Genomic DNA, 19,263 nt, shown 5'->3' with positions numbered 1-19,263 from the left:
AATTCAATCACCATCTAATTGCAGACATTTCATGAGAAGAAAGAATCTAAATTCCTTACAGATTATTCACTCAGCTCCGACTGGCACCTTTTTTGGCAGTCTTGGCAGAGAGGCTATAAACTGAGGCTCGATTTTGTAGGGCTCTGAGCATTGCAGTCATGATCCAGCAAAGCAGTTTATCATGTGCTTATCTTCATGCAGTGGGAGCAGTCCCATTGACTTCAATTGGATGACACATATGGGTAAAGTTAAGCACCCATTAATTTTTTCAGAATTGGGGCCTATAACAGAAAGTGAGTTGAAAGTTACAAGAAAAGGCCACCAGAGTGACTGAATGTTTACTTAAAACTGTCAGTCTTCCCCTCACAATCCCCTTCATCTCTCTCTCTCCTCCCCCATTCCTTTGATACTTGCCCTTCTAAAGTAAGAAACTGAAATGGGAACCTTTATCTAGCTTTCAATTCAAAGCCTGGCCACTTCTCAGGTGCAGCTGTGCTTGCAGGGGAGAGCAGTATTTTCCTTTTGAAGTCTGACTGCTAACAGTTCAGTGGGACTTCAAAAGAGAAAGCACTGCTTCCACCTCCAGAGAAGGGGTGTAGGGGTTTGGGAAGGAGAAAGTGGGGGCTGGGAGAGGATTTAGAAGTTTGGATGCCTTTATAGAAAAAGCCTGTATGCAAATTCTAGAGAAAAGTCCCTTTTAGATTAAAGAATAAACAGAAATATATAGAAAAGAGACTGAAAAGCACATTTGCTTGAGTATATTATAAGCAACTCAAAAAGAGAGGGCTAGAATGAAAGATGGATTTCAACCTTCTCTCAAGTGGCCCTGGCCTATGCCTGCTATAATATGAATCACCAGCATCAAAATGATCATAATTTGCTACCCAACGATTCCAATATTACTGCTACCACAATACGTATAAATAATAATAACAATTAATAATATTGCTTATTGGCAGTATGGTAGAACAATTAATTCAAAGTATCCTCCTCAGACATTCCTATCAGTCTCTCAGTCTGTTTCTGCATGTGCTGTTCTTTAGAGTTGTGGAGTTCATACTATTTGTTCTCTGCAAGTATTAGAAGCTTATGATGCATTTGAAACTAGAAGAGCTAATCACCAAACAAAGAGAGCTTTGCTGGATATTCTATAACTACCTGTACTCAAAGGGCCAGGTACTCAGCTAGTGTAAATCAGTATAGTTCCTCTGACATCAATGGAGCTTTGCCAATTTCCATTATCCAAGTCATTAATGAAAATGGTGAATAGTACTGGACCCAGGACTAACACTTCCAGGACCCCACTAGATATACCCTCCTAGTTTAACAACGAACCATTGACAATTATTCTCTGAACAGGGGTTTTTAACCAGTTGTGTACCCACCATATAGTAATTTCATGTAGACCATATTTCCCTAGTTTGTTTAAGAGACTGTCATGTGGGACTGTATCAAAAGTCTTACTGAAATCAAGATATGTCATGTCCACTGCTTCCCCCTTATCCTCTAGGCCAGAGAAGGAAATTAGGTTGATTTGGCATGCTTTGTTCTTGACAAATCCATTTTGGCTATTCCTTATCACCTTATTATCCTTTAAGAGCTCATAAATTGTTTGTTTAATAATTTGTACCAATATCTTTCCAAGTATCGGAGTTAGACTGACTGGTCTATAATTCCCTGGGTCCCCTTTGTTCCCCTCTTTAAAGATAGGTACTATGTTTGCCTTTTTCTAGTTTTCTGGGACCTCACTTATCCTCCAGTTTTCAGTGACAATTGTCAATGGTTCTGAGATTGCTTCAGCTAGTTCCTTAAGTACCCTAAGATGAATTTCATCAGGTCCTGCAAACTTGAATACATCTAACTCATCTAAATATTCTTTAACCTGTTCTTTCCCGGTTTTGACTTGCATTCCTTCCCCCTTGCTGTTAATATTAATTGTGATAAGTATCTGATCATATTAATATTTTAGTGAAGATTGAAGCAAAATAGGCATTTAACATCTCAGCTTTTTTATGTCATCAATTATTAACTCTTCTTCCTCACTAAGTAGAAGACTTACACTTTCCTTCATCTTTCTCTTGCTCCTAATGTATTGAAAGAACCTCTTCTCATTGGCTTTTACTTCCCTTGCTAGGTCTACAACTCATTTTGTGCCTTAGCCTTTCTGATTTTGTTCCTACATACTTGTGCTGTTCTTTTGTACTCCTTCTTAGCAATTTGTCCATATTTCCACTTTTTTGTAGGATTTCTTTTTGATTTTCAGGTTATCAAAGAGCTCCTGATGGAGCCATGTTGGCCTCTTACTATTCTTTCTGTCTTTTCTTCACATCAGGATAGATTGCAGTTATTGTCTTTTTGAGAAACTACCTGCTTTCCTGAATTCCTTTTTCCCTTAGATTTTCTTCCCATGAGACCTTACCTACCAGTTCTCTTGAATTTGTTAGTCTGCTTTTTTTTGAAGTCAATTGTCCTTGTTCTGCTACTCTCACTCTTTCTTTTCCTTAGAACCATGAAATCTATCATTGCCTGATCACTTTCACCCAAATTGCCTTCCACCTTCAGGTTTGCTACTAATTCCTCCTTGTTAGTCAGAATCAAGTCGAAAATGGCTGTCATCCTTGTTACTTCCTCCACTTTCTGGAATGCAAAGTTCTCCCCAATACAGTCCAAGAATTTATTGGAAATATTGTGTTTTGCCCTATTACTTTTCCAGCAGATGTCTGGGTAGTTATAGTCCCCCATTACTACCAGGTCTTGTGTTTTGGATATTTCTGTTGTTTATTCTAGAAATGCCTCATCCACCTCCTCTTCCTGATTTGATGGTCTATAGCAAATCCCTACCATGACATCACCCCTATTTTTTACCCTTTACTCAGAGACCCTCTACTGGTCTGCCTCCCACCTCCTTCTGGACCTACACAGATATATATATCTTCTTCAAAGAGTCAGACTATAGTTAAGATGATGACTGCTCCTAGAACCGATAAGTCCACTTTATCCATTTCACAACTAATTATATAATTTTATTACAAAGCTGTAAAGGTGTACACACTGTCAGAACTACATAGGCAGAGGTGGATTCAGACCTTCTGGTAGGTAATCTCCCGACCATTTCAAGAGAGATTAAATCAGCAGATAAGGGCTAAATAACTCAGCTATCTATATACAAATAAACAGAAAAATCCCCAGAACTGGTGTGCTCTGAAATTCCCCAAAGTATCATATTTCTAGTTCTATCCTGTTCTCTGCTTCCACTTACAGGGAAAGTTGTAGGCTTTTGTTGTTGTTTTTGTTTTTTAAATCACTAAGGCCAGAAGAGGAATTTTCTAAATCCATGATTCTATCACCCAACTCCTTCAGTTTCCCCTCCTTTTTTGGGGGGGATGGAGGAGAGGTTATTGGCTGCTAACAAAATATTCCTTTTTTTTAAGTAGCAGGCCTATGCCCTGTGGCACTGAATTCTTCTGCTCTTAGGACTACTTTGCGAGGGGCAGTGGCCACAGCCACTCTGGCGCCATCTTCTTTAAGGGATAGAAAATATTTCTCAGAAAAAGTAGGCTTCCATCTTTTTAGTAATCATTTAACAACTCAGTCAATGAATAAACAAGCACGTGAGAGCCCTGAACTCCTCTAATTAAAGGTTAGATAAGAATTGCCTCCAAGGCTAATAAAAATGTGTCCAGTCAGTACTTCTGCACTCCTCATAAGTCTGGTGTTATAATTTCTGATCCATATTGCTTTGCATAGGGACATGTAGACTGCATTTGATTTGGTAGAGAAGATTAGTTATTCTGTGAGCTACTGCTTTTTATTATTTAAAAACATGGTACAACAATTTAGTTGTCATGAAAATGAAGAATTAATTGAACATACTAAAGACAGAAAATGTGCAACCTTCTCCAAATAAATCTGTCAATTCATTTCAGTCAGAGCTCGCCACACCTCCTGCCATAGCAAGCTCAGGGTTCTCTTGAGGAGAGACTGCCAATCATGGCAAACAATATGGTGCTTTTATGATAGGGAAAATCTTTTCCTTATTCACACAGGTAGTACCACAAACAAAATATCCATACTCATAGATTGTAAGGAGTTTGGAACAAGAACCACATCTTCCTATGTGTGAGGGCCTTGGTCGTGACTGGAACTTTTGGGGGCTACTGAAGTACAAATAATGGACTAGGTTCTCATACCTTCATTTAAGTCAATGGAGCCAGACTAATTTACACCTGCTGAGGATAATGAATTATGAATTAATTAAACCACCAAAGTTTTAGTCTGGGCTAATGTACTCTGCTCCTTCAAAAATTCAAATCTCTGGATTCCAGTGTTCTGACCATTATTTGTTAAACTTTTGCAATAGTAAATCATCACCTGAACCAAATGTTATTAAACTTCATAACTATGAACTTCTTATATTTTGTATTTCAGGGGGATAATTTAATCACGGAATGTCGCTACAGCACTGTAGATCGAATACGTATGACATGGGTAAGGCATGGGTTGACACCGAAGGCATATTTCTTTGAAATAAATACATAAGTGATATGTTCTTATTTGGAAGCAAAAATAATTTGATATTGTGAAGAGTAAAGCATTATTAAGTAATAGCACCAAGGCTACTTACAGATTTATGCAGAGATTACTATATATCATTTAACGTTCTCTAACTGTAACTGTATAGCATGCAAGTAAGGCACCAGTCTTCCCTTTGGAAGTTTGATCTTTCATGAGATAATGCTTGTTCTGGCTCTTTTTTATTCCTCATTAAAATAAGAAACAATTAATGTTCTTATTAAATCTGTCCCCAGGCAAAACATCCATATATCAGCACAACTGGATGATATTTACATCCATTTGTCTCCTCCATATAATACAAAAGTGGGAAATTTGGGGGATTGGCATAATATTTCATTACTAGGTTGAGCAGTAAATATAGAATCAAAATATGCAATCCTAACTACCAAGTCTATTTAGTGCTTGAAAATATGTGCACTCACAACTGCATAATTAATGTGAGTCAAATTCTGGAATCCTTACTTAGTCTGTCCTCAGACAAAAAACCCATTGATTTCATCTGGATGTTTTGCCTAATAAAAAGATTGAATAGGGACTCCAAAGCCAGTGTCTGACTCATAGTAATTAGACAATTAAATGTGCATGTATGTTTAGGCACTACATAGTCTTGATAGTTAGACTGTTGTATTTTGAGTCTGTGTTTACTGCTCAACCTGAAGTATCATCCTAGGCTCAAATCTGCACTATATGGAGGGGAGTGAAAGCATGCAAATACTGGCCAAGGATCTAATTCTGCAAAGACTCACTCACATGATTAATTTTACACATGGTAAATAATCCTATTGACCTAAGCACCCAAGTAAGTCTTTGCAGGATTGGGGTCCAAATGTGGCCAATGCATGTATAAGTGGGGAGTACCTCCTAGGCAACCTTTTCCTGCAGAGCCTGTGGAAACTCCTACATGAGACTATTGTGTAGATGGGAGGGAGATTAATTTTTGAGACATGTTGAGCCATGGAGGGTGAGCTCAAAGAGCAGCTATTCCAGAGGGCATGCTGCCTTCCAAATCTAGAAGATTTTCCACCAGTGAAGGTCTCCCTGTGCTTTGTGAGTCTCATCAGAGGAGGGTCCCGGGACACAAGGTGGCAGGGAAATCATTGGCAAAATGAAGGAAATGTGGGGCCTGGAGTTGTGCTAGAGGGGCTTAAGATCTTCAGCCTTAGAACTGAGACTACCCACAGATCCTCAGGTACCAACCTCTGACCTTTTCTGCTCTGGCACTGGCCTCTCCTTCTGAGAATAAAATAAGTCAGAAATTCCTGGAGTTGAAACCTGAGGAGCTGCATGTCTGTGTGTAGAGCAGGATAATTAGGAACCTAGTTAGGACACTCCAGACAGTACATAGATATTAGGCTATTGAATTATAGTTTACAATTACAAGTGAAATATATATATTTCAGGAGAAAGATAAGTAAACAACAAAATTAGAATTGCATCTTTTATAAAGATGTCTTTAATTTTTGATGCATTGCCTATATCTTAGTCGAGCCATATCTACCACCCAAGCTTAGAAAACTTTAACAGTAGTAATAAGTCACTCTGTTACCTATTCCTTGGTTATGCACTCAACTCAGAAGGTGTTTAATAATTAAACTGTGCTCTCTGGTACTAACGTACCTTTTGTGGTGAGAAAATATATCATCAGATTGAACACTGCAATTTTATTTTGCATTCTGTTCTTCTACCCTATTATGTCAGAGCAAGATAGTAATAATTCATACCTGGAGCTATATGAAATGGAATGCCAGTATGGAATTACGCAACTTGAATTTGTTTTAGCAAAACATGGCTTAAGCCTTTAAGATAGGAAAAACCAAAAATGTCAAATGGAAAAATTACCAAACCATTGTTAATCTTTGTACAGAATTGAATCTGTCAGTATCTTGTTGTTATCAGCTGTAGGCAACCAATCAGGATTAAATTATTCATCTAGGATATATTTTTAGTTTTGTCTTCTTGTACCAGTTTCAGGACCAGTTCTTGTTTACCTCAGTCCCAGGTGTACTTTCACTGAAGTCTGGATAGTCTTTTCCATCTCTAGCATCTGTGATTCCATGAAATCAGTGGGAGTGCTTGAAAGCAGCATTTGACATTTAGTTATTCCAAGTAGATTTTGCTTGTTGCTGATTAGGAGATCATGGATTTAGAAAATTCCTCTTCTGGTTTTGATAGAGATTTCCTGTGTGACATTCAGCAAGTCATTTGAAGTTAGATTGTGATATCCCTTACATGGCTGCATGGTGGGGTGGGAGGGAATAAGGCACACTCTGCCCTCCCTTGAATGGACAGGGTAAGGGCTGTTCAGAATTTCAGTGAATGAACTTAGGATGCACAGAGGCTACTATCAAGATGGTCCCTGCAGTAGATCTTGGCAGAAAAAAGTACAGGAGGAAGGTAGATGGAACAGGGGCTTTGCCCCCCCTTATACACTGGACAGCAGATCTGGCCAGCCAGGCTATAGGGGAGTATTTTGCAGTCATTAAAGATGCGTTGCTTGTTTGGTTTTGTACTCCTCCTGAGAAGAAAGTAAAAGAAATAAAAAGATAAAAATTAAAGAGGTAACACATTATTGTGCTCCCGGCTGCCACTTCAGTGCAACTGAGACTGAATGCCTTCTGGTGGTCCTCCTGTGTGGTACAGTTCTGAACTATCCCAAGCAGGGGCGGCTCTAGACATTTCGCCACCCCAAGCACGGCGGCATGCCGTAGGGGATGCTCTGCCAGTCGCCGGTCCCACGGCTCTGGTGAACCTCCCGCAGGTGTGCCTGTGGAGGGTCCGCTGGTCCCGTGGCTTTGGTGGACCTCCTGCAGGCACGCCTGTGGGAGGTCCACCGGAGCCGCAGGACCAGCGGACCCTCTGCAGGCATGCCGCTGAAGGCTGCCTGCCTGCCGCCCTCCTGGCGACCAGCAGAGCGCCCTCTGCGGCATGCCACCTCAAGCACGCGCTTGGCGTGCTGGGGCCTGGAGCCGCCCCTGTTCCCAAGCCAAAGCTGGGGATAAATGCCACACTTGAATTCCTGATCTCTCTGTATCTCAATTCTGTCTGTGTCTGAAAATGGGGATAATACTACTGTCCTACCTCACAGGGGTGTTTTAAGGATAGATCTTCAAATACTTGGGAGGTGCTCAGATACTACTGTAAAGGGGACCATATATATATATATATAGAGAGAGAGAGACTTCCAATCGTTCTTTTCAAATGTAGTAATGTCTTTTAGAATGGAAGTACTATTGAGTCCTTTATAATTTTAAGCTAGTGGTTGGATATGACAGTGCCACATGGGAGCACTTGCAGTTTGGCGCAAATTCAGGTTGGAGTAAACCTAAACTAAGTGCTGGCAACTTCCATGTAAGTCTCTAGGCCAAACTCTGTGATGCAAAAGGTTACAGAAATAGTCTTCTTCTTTGTCTTTGTCTTATCCCATCAATCAGAGTCAGCGACTCTTGTTCTTTGCCTCCGTGCACTCTTGTTGAGAGCCTCTTCCAAGCAGACACCAGCCTTCTTCATGTCCTACTTTAGCATCTCAACCACTTTTTCTTCTAGTTCTTCCTTGTGGTCTTTGTCCCGTGACTTCTATAGCTCTTACACTCTCTGGCCAACATATCCCACATATCATTGTCTCATGTGACCCAACCATCTTAGCTGATACTCCCTCTTCTTTTCCATAAAGGTGACTTCCTGCGTCCTGGCTCATACTGTTTCAGTAAGTAGCCTGTCAGTTCTCATCTTACACAGTGTCCATCTGCACATTCTCATGTCAGCAGTGTAAAGAAGGTGTTCTCTCTTCCTTGTTGGTCAGCATTCTGATCCATGCGCCACAGCTGGCTTAATCATGATCTTACACACATTGCTTTTAGTTTGTGTCATATTCTTATCGCAGAGAATTCCTATCAACTCCCTCCATTTACATCGTGTTCTTCATTCAGCTCCCAACATCTACATCCACATTCCCATCATGGCTCAACAAAGAACCAAGGTATTTAATTGTATATTGCCAATGCTGTTGCAAGCATTGCAAGGCATTTTAAAAAGGGGTAAAAATATAAATGTAAAATAAAAAATTCCTTTGCAGGTTGCAAAAATCCCCCCCCAAAAAAACTGCAAAAGACAAGTTAACTCAACACTTCAGCTAGCTCAGTCTAAAAATAAAATGCTGGCCCCAGTCCAAGGTCATGGCAAAAAGTCTGCAGCTGCGTTCACATCTTACCCAACCCTAGCCAGCCATTAAAAAAAAAAACTAAGCAAAACTGCAAAAAGTGCAAAAACAAGCAAAACAGCAAAAGCCAACAAAAAAAACAACAACAAAATTTTGCATCCTTAAAGCAGGTGTGTTTTAAAAAAACTAAAAAGGCTACAAAAAACAGTTTAAACTAGTACAAAAAGCACCAAAAGCAAAGATCCCTAAACAAAACACCACCCAAAACCCCCCAAACTTAAAAAACCTCCCAAAAGCCAAAGTGAGTCAATAATCAACAGCAAACTCTAAACAACCTGTGCACAAAACAAAAACTCCCGTCCACCCCCTGCCCCTAACCTTCTTCTTATATTACACCCAGGCTTGGCCAGCCTCGGGTAGTGCGAATGTAAATATAAAAATGGGTTAGGGCTTGTGGCACTAACTCTTTCTTCCTTCTTCTAAATAACATAAACCCCTCCAGCACTCTCCGCTGTTATTTTATTATTTTATTAATAAAGCTTTAAAACGTAAACACTTGGTGTGCTCCGTCATCTCCTCCCCTAAAAATCCTGTGGCCTCAGCCTAATCACCTAATGCCTCAAGCAAATTGGTAACATAAATCTGTCACAGCCTTTAATTTTTTTACCATCTAATTTTATTGTCTTCTTGTTGTGCCTCTTAATGAAGCATCACATGTATTCTATCTTTTGTCAACTGATTCAGAAGCCATTTTCTTCTAATGCAGTCTCTTATAGTTCTAGATTCTTTTCTAATTCATATTTGTCTTAATGGTGCAATATAATGTTGTTAGCAAAAAGCATGCACCATGGAGCATCTCCCCATATCTCCCGCATCAAGATGTGAGACAGAGACCCATTGGTTCCAGCTGGCAAAGGGTTGCCTATTCTGTCAGCAACTCCTATCAAGGTTGACAAATTCACTACACCTATTGCTGTCATAGTATCTATCCATAGAGTGTCATGTAAGATCTTAAATGAAAGCCAGGATCATGCTGACTATTAATATAATTGTGGAATGCACATACTGATCATATTTAAAAAGTTATGTCTATATATTGAATATGTCCTTATATTTTGTATCAAGTTGATATTCCCCAGCAGAGGTGAGAAACTGATAAACATCTCTGGTCTGGCAGGAAATCAATCTGTCTGTTGAACTGCAAATTGAGCATTGTTTCATTCACAATCACAACCTGAGCTAAATGCAGATTTAACAACAAGAAGAGAACAGTAGGAGGAAAAGACTTATCTGGGGATGCACCCAAGGTTTACTTGGACTATAATCTGGGGACAGGGATAACACCCTGTCATCCTGAACTTAAGGAATTTGTTGGGCAGCACAATTATATTCATGAAAATGGGATCCCAAGTAGACCTGTTGGAAATACTGGAAGGAAACTGCTTTAGACAAGGAATTTAACCTGTTAAAGTTAAGTTTAGCCTCTAAAACGCATGTTATGCTTTTGTTTGATATCTAATCATTTCTGTTTCCATTATCGTTACTCACTATCTCTTACATCTTGATCTTTAATGATAAACTTATGATTGTTTCACTGTAACTATATCTCCATGCTGTGGTGGTATAAAGGATATGATCCTGAGTTGAATCAATGAAGCTGTGTGTGTACTGTTTCCTCGAGAATAGCAGACCTGCTAATCACTGTGTGTTCAGTGACAGGGGCTGGACACTAGTGGGGTACACTTCAGAGGAGCTCAGGGACTGGAATACACCAAGTGTTAAACTGCAAGGCAAAGTAAGGACTGGCAGAGCCCTGTGGAGATTGTGTGAGTAAAAGACTAGGGATGTCAGGGAGCTGACGCCTAGTTTAGCACCAGCAAGTCTCTCTCTAGCTGAGGCAGTGGGGGTAACATGATGGTTCACAGTCTTGGACACCCTGAGAAAGTGTCACATGGTATCCATAGGTCCATCAGCAAAGCGCACCGCAACCCAGAGTCGATCTGGGACCTGCTGGCACCGAGCTTGTATGTAATTAAGTGCCCCTTCCTCTTCATAAAGTATATATTGGAAACCATAGGTGCTGACTCTGTGGTTGCTCCATGGCTGGAGCACCCATGGGAGGAAAACGGGAGGTGTTGAGCATCCATTGGCAGCCCCCCCATCAACCCCCTTCTCCAACTCCCAGTGCCTCCCTCCCACCAGTGTGCCCCACCCATCAGCACCTTCCCCTCCATTCCTGCACCTCCCTTCCACCACGATCAGCAGTTTCGTGGCATGCAGAAGACTCTGGAGGGTAGAGGGGGGGAGTGAGGACGCGGCGCTCTAGGGGGGAGGGCACAGAATGGGGCGGAAGAGGTGGGGTGTGGGTGGGAAGAGGTGGAACAGGGTTGGGGGACTTGGGGGAAGGGATGGAGTCAGGATGGGGCCTGGGGCAGAGCCGGGGGTCGGGCACCCCCACGCACATTGGAAAGTCGGCACCTGTGTTAATAACAATCTGGCTACCTTTAATATATCCTCTCCAGCTTTAGTTCTGGTTCCAAAGCCTCATCCTTCATGACAATTGTAGCTGTCACGCCATTCTCCCACATGTTCATTCGGATCCGCTCCAATAATCAAGTACTCAGCTTATGGTACTTCACTTATCGCTTGATCTAGCACTACCTGGAATTCTTCCTTCTCTGAATTGTACAACCAACCTGTTGTACATATCCACATCTAACATTAAATATTTGTTCTCTGCTCGCTGCTATTCTAACTTTCATCAGTGGGTCACTCTTCTTTAGAATGTCTAGATACCCTATCCTGTAATATTTCTGCTACCATTATTCCTACTCCATTCCTCTTAGCTACTGCTTCATGATATACTATCTTGTAACACTCATTGATGTTCATGGATGTCAACCCCTTCCATTTTGTCTCCTGTATTCAGGCTATATGCACTCTCTATTTCAACATCTTGATTACTTCTCTTGATTTCCTGTTTACAGAAATAGTATGGGAAGGAAAAGGAAGCAAGTGCTATGTTATAACTGTAGTTCCACCGACTTGGCATTCAATGGTTGAGTATAACAAGTGTGACTTAAGTGACAGTGAGCTAGAAGTGGTCAACAATGGGAAAAGCAACTAATGGACGAGTGTTACAATAAAATAGCCACAGCTGCACTTGAATCATCCCCATTGCCAACTCCTTCTTCTTGGTGCAGCAGGGTTCACAGCACCCCAGTGTGAATTTACCCCACCTCACTTTGGAAAATAGTGTCAAAACAAGAGTTCATGAAAGACTACAAAGGTGTAAAATAGCAGGAAGGTTATTCTGACTTCACTGTCAGTAACATACTGATAGCTGCTTTTGCTGACATTTATTTTTATACGCGATAAGAGTAACGAGTGAGCTTTTAATGTATTTTGTTACAAAAGGACTACTGACTTTTGTTCCTTGATAACTGAATATGCAGAATAACCTTGCCAAATTGGTCCATTTTTTTCTTTTCTCATATATGGGTCACTAGCTGACATATTAATTACCATCACTGTCTTTTTCTGAGAAATCATAAACTTATATTGCTAAAACATCTTCATCTTTAGGGGGGTCTGAGCACCAGAAATGAAATGTGCCTGTCTTACCTACTGTACTACCCGAGAATCAATCTTACCCGATGCGCAAGTATTCCAGACATAATGGAGCAACTCCAGTTTATTGGAGTGAAAGAAATATATAGACCAGTCAGGTAAGTAGGGGAAATATAACAGAGTGTGCACCTTATATTCATTCATTAATTCATTTTTGTCTGTGGGATTATTGCATGCACACATCATATGATTTTTTTAACCTCTTGTAATAACATAGTATGTTGTCTCATCTAGCATCATGGGCACTACTTGAATTAAACATAAGAAATACTATTAAGTGTTTCCAGCATCTGATGTCTTATAATTGTTGCACTTCTTCTAAGGTATGTTTAGAGTAGAAAAAATGACACATTGCTGACATGCTTGTCAGTCATGAGGCACCTCCACTGGTATTGAAAAAGGTTTGATGGGTAGTGTAGACTGAACAAAATCATTTTCACTGTCGTTACAAAAAGCCTAATGGAACCATGTTATACTTAATTCAATGGTAAGATCAGTTATCACTAGCAGGTAAAATGTTTTCAACACTAGCTGAGAAGGGGTTGAGGGTCACCTTTTACTGACAAACATTAAAGAACAGGTCATTTTCACATTGTTTAGGGGCCCAGTGTTGGGGGGTCTGATTGTCCTCTGATTAAATCAGAAGTAAAGTTAAACTGCAGTCAGTTGAGTTACAGAGGAGAATCAGGCCCTGAAACTGCTGCTAGCATCCAAAAGCTAAGAACAGTTTGGAAATAACGACAAGAAAGGATGATGATAGAAAAGGTAATAAGGTAGAAAGGGTGATAGAACAGGAGAGTGGTGCAAAGCGGGGGATAAAATGGATATGGAAAGAGATGTGGAGAGAAGGTAGAGACTCAGGAGAGCAGGACAGTAGCAAGTAGTAAGAGGAAGTGCAGGGGAAGTAGTGATGAAAAGGGTAAAAGAGATCAGAGACAGCAGGAAGAGAATGAAACAAAACAGCAAACAGGAGAGGTAGAAACAAAAAAAGCAACATTTTTTTTTTCATCCCAGTAGAGAAAGTGCCTCTTGAGATAGACAGCCAAGTGGCACTGTCTCTAGAAGAGCCCACTCAGGTGTTAGGAAGTTTACGAGCAAAAGGAGGAGACAAATCAAGTGACATAAGACAAAATATTGCTTCCAAGAATCTTGCCTTTGTCACTGGTGTGCATTGTTCCTCTTCAAACTATTTCTGAAATGAAACTTGCTTGGGCGTACGCTGCATATACTGTGCCTTGACTTGTAAAAATGCACACTTAGAGTTGCAAAGCAAAAATGTTTGTAGGAAAAAAATAGAGATTAAAAAAAAAAGTTATTTTTTGTCAAGTTGCCAATAACGTTTTCCCTAAGAAACAATTTGTTACTGTTATGTTGTTATGTACACCACCACACTGAAGCTGCTGGAAGTAGTAGCTGCCTTCAATTCAGGCTAAATAAGGGAACAACTAAATGCCCCTTTGTTTAGTGACATTTGAAACAATGGAAAATCATCATCAAAGATCTAGACCGGACGCAAACCTGGGCAGTGGTTGAGCCATGTGGCTCAGGGAGTTTCCTGGGTGTCTGATAACAAATGCAGGGATGGAGAATTGATTTGATTAGAATTGTGTGGTGGGAGTGTGTGGTGAAAAGCAGAAAAAACACCAGAGAAATAGAAGAAAGCCGAGGAAACAGCAAGAACAACCGCTGGGAATATAGCCCTGAGACAAAGCCTAGAGAGAGAGCTTTTTGAGTAAAGAGTTGGCTGAAAAAGGCTTGTAACAGTGAGCAAAGAAACTGTTTCCTAATGTTTGATTCCTACTGTGTTCAGGAAACAGGCCTCTGCATATATTTTTTGTAAATAAACAAGGATTGAACCAAAGAAATACCTGACATGAACTGAAATCAATCTCTCCTCCTAACAGAAACAACCTGCGAGCCCCTAAATATTGGCTACTTGCTCAGGTCAAAAGGAGTAATCTTGTTTTATTGTGGTTTCTAATCACTTTGGTGCTCTACAGATGTTTAGCACACCCTCATAAAAGTGTCACCCTTTTAGCAACTAAGGATCTCTGTCAAACATCCTGACATTCCAGGGAATACTCAGCTGGAATGTGGGTGTGTGGTAAACCATCTGTCCGATAAATTTGCAGTGGGTGTGGCACTCATAAGGATAAGTGATGAATTGTGGTTTGGCCATTAAGATGGCAGGGCCCTTACTGGCTTCACTGTGACTGTATCAGAGAAAGCAAAAGTTTCACAACATATTGTTAGTTTGGGGAAGAAATTCTCTGTAAAAAGCCATTCATCATCATGACTAAGCTTCTACATTACTTTTAAACTGAAATAAAAATAGCTATTTTTAAAAATCCCATTGGACCTGACTCCTACAGCTTTTGATTTCAATGGGACAACTTGCAAGATAAAGCATTGTTCTCTAGGACTAAGGTAGAATTGGGCTTCCAGAAATTAAAATTATAATATGTTTTCCAGCACAGTGCAACATTTAGGTTTTGCTAATTAAAAGAAGAGGGAAGGAAGATTCTTAGAATTACTATGAATAGATTTTTTTAAAAAATTAATAAAACAGGTTTTTTAACATTTAAATGTTCCTTGTGGTGGTGTGAATCCGAAAAGCAAAATTGACGGTCAGAAATTGAAAGTGATTATAAACTAAAAGTGAAAATGGTCCAGTCCAGTTACACTGCCCAAGTTGAGTGAACTACAGAAAAGTAACAAATAATGAAATGGTGAAAAGTAAATTACCATTATTAAAAAATAGTTTCAATAACCTAAGATACAGGTAAGGATTTTAAAATATGATTAATAACCTAACAGTGTTCTTTTAACTTTACATTTTAAAATTTGTGATCTCACCCTATCTAAATTATCCAGTAAATGCTCACAAAGACTTTTAAGACTATTATTCCAGAGAGCTTTGATATACAAAGTTACTGATCCCAGTTCTAAACTCTGTCAGATGCACAGGAATAAGAAGAACCTAACAGTACAATACCTGCTGCTGCTCTTATGCTGTCAGTATTCACAATCTCCCTTGACAGCAACAACAACAGACACATTTTCTAATTTAGTGCTAGCACAACCAGCTTTCTGATCTCATGAACAAAATATTCTAATAAATGAAGTGTTATCTTGAGTATTCATTCATAATCACCATTCTTAACAAGAAAATGTGCATTTGGCCTGAGGAAAGAAAGATGTTTTGAGTAAAGTAAGTAGGCAGACTGTCTGGCTGAGATGGAACAGTCATTAAAAGAAAAGATTATTCATGCTCCTAGTGTTCATGACCTAATCTACAGTTCTTATTGCATTAAGCATTGCCAGCCTAAGAGTATGTGGCCTGATGCTGATCTCACTTAAACCAGTATTACACTAGTATAACTCCACTGACTTGGGGTACATCTATCCGGTAGTGATCGATCTATCGGGGATCGATTTATCGGGTCTAGTTAGATGCGATAAAATCACTCTCTGAGCGCTCTCCCGTCAATTCTGGTACTCCACCGCTGCAAGAGGCGCAAGCAGAGTCAACGGGGGAGCGGCAGCAATCGACTCAGCGCCATGCACACGCTGCGGTAAGTAGACCTAAATACTTCGCCTTCAGCTACGCTATTCTCGCAGCTGAAGTTGCGTATCTTAGGTCGATCCTAGTGTAGACCAGGGCTAAGTTAAGTTACTCCTGACTTACACCAGTGAAATTGAGATCAGAAGCAAGCCTCTGATGGCTCAGATTAGAACTCTTTCTCCTTAATGAGGTGTAAATCAGGAGGGATTCCAGTGAAATCAGCTGTTACACTGTTGTAAAACAGGCATGAGAGCAGAATCACGCCCTTCCATTTATGGCAGTGGGATGCGAGTATGGCAGAGGAAGCAGTACAGTATTGATAACAAATGGGATATAGCTTTATTATAGAAGGCACAGGTCTGATTAAAATATTTTAAACAGATGAAATTATGCCTTCATCCAAAGAACCAATAGCATTTAAATCTGTGTTAAATAAAGTTTAATCACAATCAGCTCTCCACTAACAAAATTCAGATTTCTGTTTAAAAGTATACCATACACCATATATGACTTTCCATCCCCCTCATTCTGTCTCAGTACCAGGGATCGTATCCCTTTAAAGAAGGGTAACGTTATAGAAAATGTTTTCCTTCCTTACTTCTTAGTTCCTTATACCCTGTCTCTCTCTTCCTTAGAAGAGTCACAGAAGATCCAGTTTGACTGAGCCAATTTTCTATCCCACTCTATCCCCTTTGCATATCTCAGACTGTGCACAGAGGACAGAATCAGGCCCTTCTCTCCTGTTGGGGATCCCCCTGGCATGGTAGAGTCCTCGGAGGGCATAGAGCCAGTGTAGCAAGATTCTGTGCCATCCTTTTCCACGGTTCTTGGAGCAGAGTGTGTGCTGGGGGTCTTCTTGGAACATATCAGGAGCAAGAAGGGAAAAGTGTCTAGAACACGCGGTGCTCTGACTGTCCTCATTTGGGCCCTTTGGCACATGTTAGATCAGCCCCCATGCAGCTCCAGCTTCCTCTGAGGCTGGGAATAGGATGAGAATCAGGAAGCTGTAACTAGCTTTTTGACCGCACACATCCTCTTCTCTGTGTCAAATGTCTGCTCCATGCAGCAGAAAATGTGACCCATTATCTTTTGAGAAATTAGAGGGGAAAAATTTGCACTGGATTTGTTTTCTCCTGTTTTTCAGTTTGCAGATATTTTATCTAGAAGCTGTGGTGATTTTCTTTTTGTTTTTTACTTTAGAAAAATTCCTTCTCTTTACCAAAGCCTGATGGGGCAGATCCTCAACTGCTATAAACTGTCATAGCTCTTTTGAAGTCAATGGAGCTATGAGAATTTCCATTATCTGAGGATCTGTTCCCACATGTCTACAGGTAACGTAATACAGTGGTGCAGTAGCGCTACTATAGTTAAGGTTGTATCATGACTTCTGTTTAAAAGTTGACCTTTCTAAGTCCTCTAAAAGCCACATTCTTAGTCAGATTCCTTTGAAATGTGGTGTGCCTGAGGAGGATGCAGAGTAGGATTAATGACCCAAATTAGGGGTCAAAGCTAGGGGACTGCAGAGATATAAGATCTGAAAAAACAGCCATTCTTCCAAAAAGTTTCTAGGTGTTTTTTGTTGCCTAGAGCTAGAGATAAAACTGTTGATGTGCCACAGGTCAACATGGTCTCATTTGTCGAGTTTAACCAATGCAATGCATGACACTCACTAAATCTTTGGGGGACCCAAACTGAGAATGGTATTTAAGAAAACGTACATTTTTGTAACGTGCATGTCAGTGGCGGATTTAGAGTTAGTGGGACCCTGTGCGCAGCTTCTCTTTAGCCCCTCCTCCCTCCCCTCGGGACCCAACCAAGGAAAAGAACATTCTCTCTTATCTCCCCTGTGTTTTTCATTCTTTTTTTCTTCATCCTCCTCCTATATTATAAGTAATGGGGAGTAAATGAAAATAAAATGAAGTACCTTGATTGGGACAGGGGGTTGGGGTGCAGGAGGAGGTGTGAGGGTCGGGCTGTGGGCTGGGGCAGTGGGTTGGAATGCGGGAGGGGGTCAAGGGAGCAGTGCTTACCTGGGGCAGTGCGGCTCCCAAAGAGACTGGCGCACACGCCCATCTGGCAGCGACTCCTAGGCGGGAATGCAGGGAGTGTCTGCATGCCGCTGCCCGCAGGCACTACCCCTACCATTCCCATTGGCCACAGTTCCCGGCCAATGGGAGCTGTGGAGTTGGTGCTTGGGATGGGGCAGCAAGTGGAGACACCCCTCCACCCCAGGGGCCACAGGGACATGCCGGCCACTTCCGGGACTGGCACAGAGGGAGGGAGGCAGAGTGGGCAGGGAGCCACCTTAGCCCTGCTGCTGATGCGTCCTTGCATGTCCCTTGGGAGGAGGGGGGCAGTGTGTCTCTGTGCGCTGCCCAGGGCATACAGAGATGTGCGAGCAGCTGACCGTTTCCAGGAGCAGCGTGGGGCCACTGGCCATGGCATGCAGGCAGCCTGCTTGCCTGAGCCCTGCTGCGCCACTGGCCAGGACTTGAGGGCAGGTTGTCAGATGAGATTTGCCCTGCATTTTGGGGGCCCTGTGCCACCGCACAGTTTGTCTCATGATAAATCTGTTCCTGGTGCATGTGCCAAATACAGAAAAATGGCTGGAGGGTTTGTTCTAGAGCAAGGAGAACAGCGTGACGTGGCTGATTTGGGGTACGGAGGTGGCCTGTGTTGCATAATGTTTTGCCTGCTTTGCAGCATCTAACCAAGGGGTGGGCAAACTTTTTGGGCCAAGGGCCACATCTGGGTGGGAAAATTGTATGCAAGGCCGGGGCAGGGGGTTGGGGTGCAGGAGGGAGTGTGGGGTGTGGAAGGCGGTGCTGTGTGCAGAAAGGGGCTCAAGGCAAGGGATTGGGGCAGAGAAGGAGTGTGGACTGTAGGAGGGGGCTCAGGGCAGGGGGTTGGGTTTCAGGAGGGATGCGAGGGGGCTCAGGGCAGGGAGTTGGGGTGCAGGAGGGGTGTGAGGTGCAGGCAAGGGGCTTAGGGCAGGGAGTTGGTCAGGCAGGGTGCAGGAAGGGTTCAGGCTCTGGCCTGGCACTGCTTACCTAAAGCATCTCCGGGGTGGTAGCGGTGCGTACCAGAGCCAGGGCCAGGGTAGGCTTCCTGCATGCCTTTCCTGTCCCCAGTCCCGTGCCGCTCCAGGAAGTGCTGAGGCTCCAGGTACCTCCCCTGAAGCTTCCATTGTCCGCGGTTCCCCATTCCCGGCCAATGGGAGCTGCTTGGGGCAATGCATGGAGCCCTCTGCCCCCCTGCCCGGTGGCCGCAAGGATGAGGTATTGGTCACTTCTGAGACCAGTGCGGGGCCCGCAGGGCCACAGGGGGCAATCCTGCA

At 42.0% G+C, this 19,263-nt stretch overlaps 1 protein-coding gene across 1 annotated transcript in view; it reads left to right on the top strand.

The window, feature by feature from the left end:
* The window catches only part of MOXD1 (monooxygenase DBH like 1), a 95,364-nt gene that overhangs the window by 64,838 nt on the left and 11,263 nt on the right, over positions 1–19,263 (top strand). Inside the window, exons 9-10 of the mRNA XM_032791597.2 lie at positions 4,429–4,488; positions 12,317–12,459. Of these exons, the coding sequence (XP_032647488.1) occupies positions 4,429–4,488; positions 12,317–12,459 (203 nt within the window). The remainder of the gene's footprint in view (positions 1–4,428; positions 4,489–12,316; positions 12,460–19,263) is intronic.

This window comes from Chelonoidis abingdonii, chromosome 3 (genome assembly GCF_003597395.2).
Source record: "Chelonoidis abingdonii isolate Lonesome George chromosome 3, CheloAbing_2.0, whole genome shotgun sequence".
In the NCBI taxonomy this organism is placed as follows: Eukaryota; Metazoa; Chordata; order Testudines; family Testudinidae; genus Chelonoidis; species Chelonoidis abingdonii.
The sequence above is the reverse complement of the archived record's forward strand: the minus strand, read 5'-3'. Positions and strand labels throughout refer to the sequence as shown.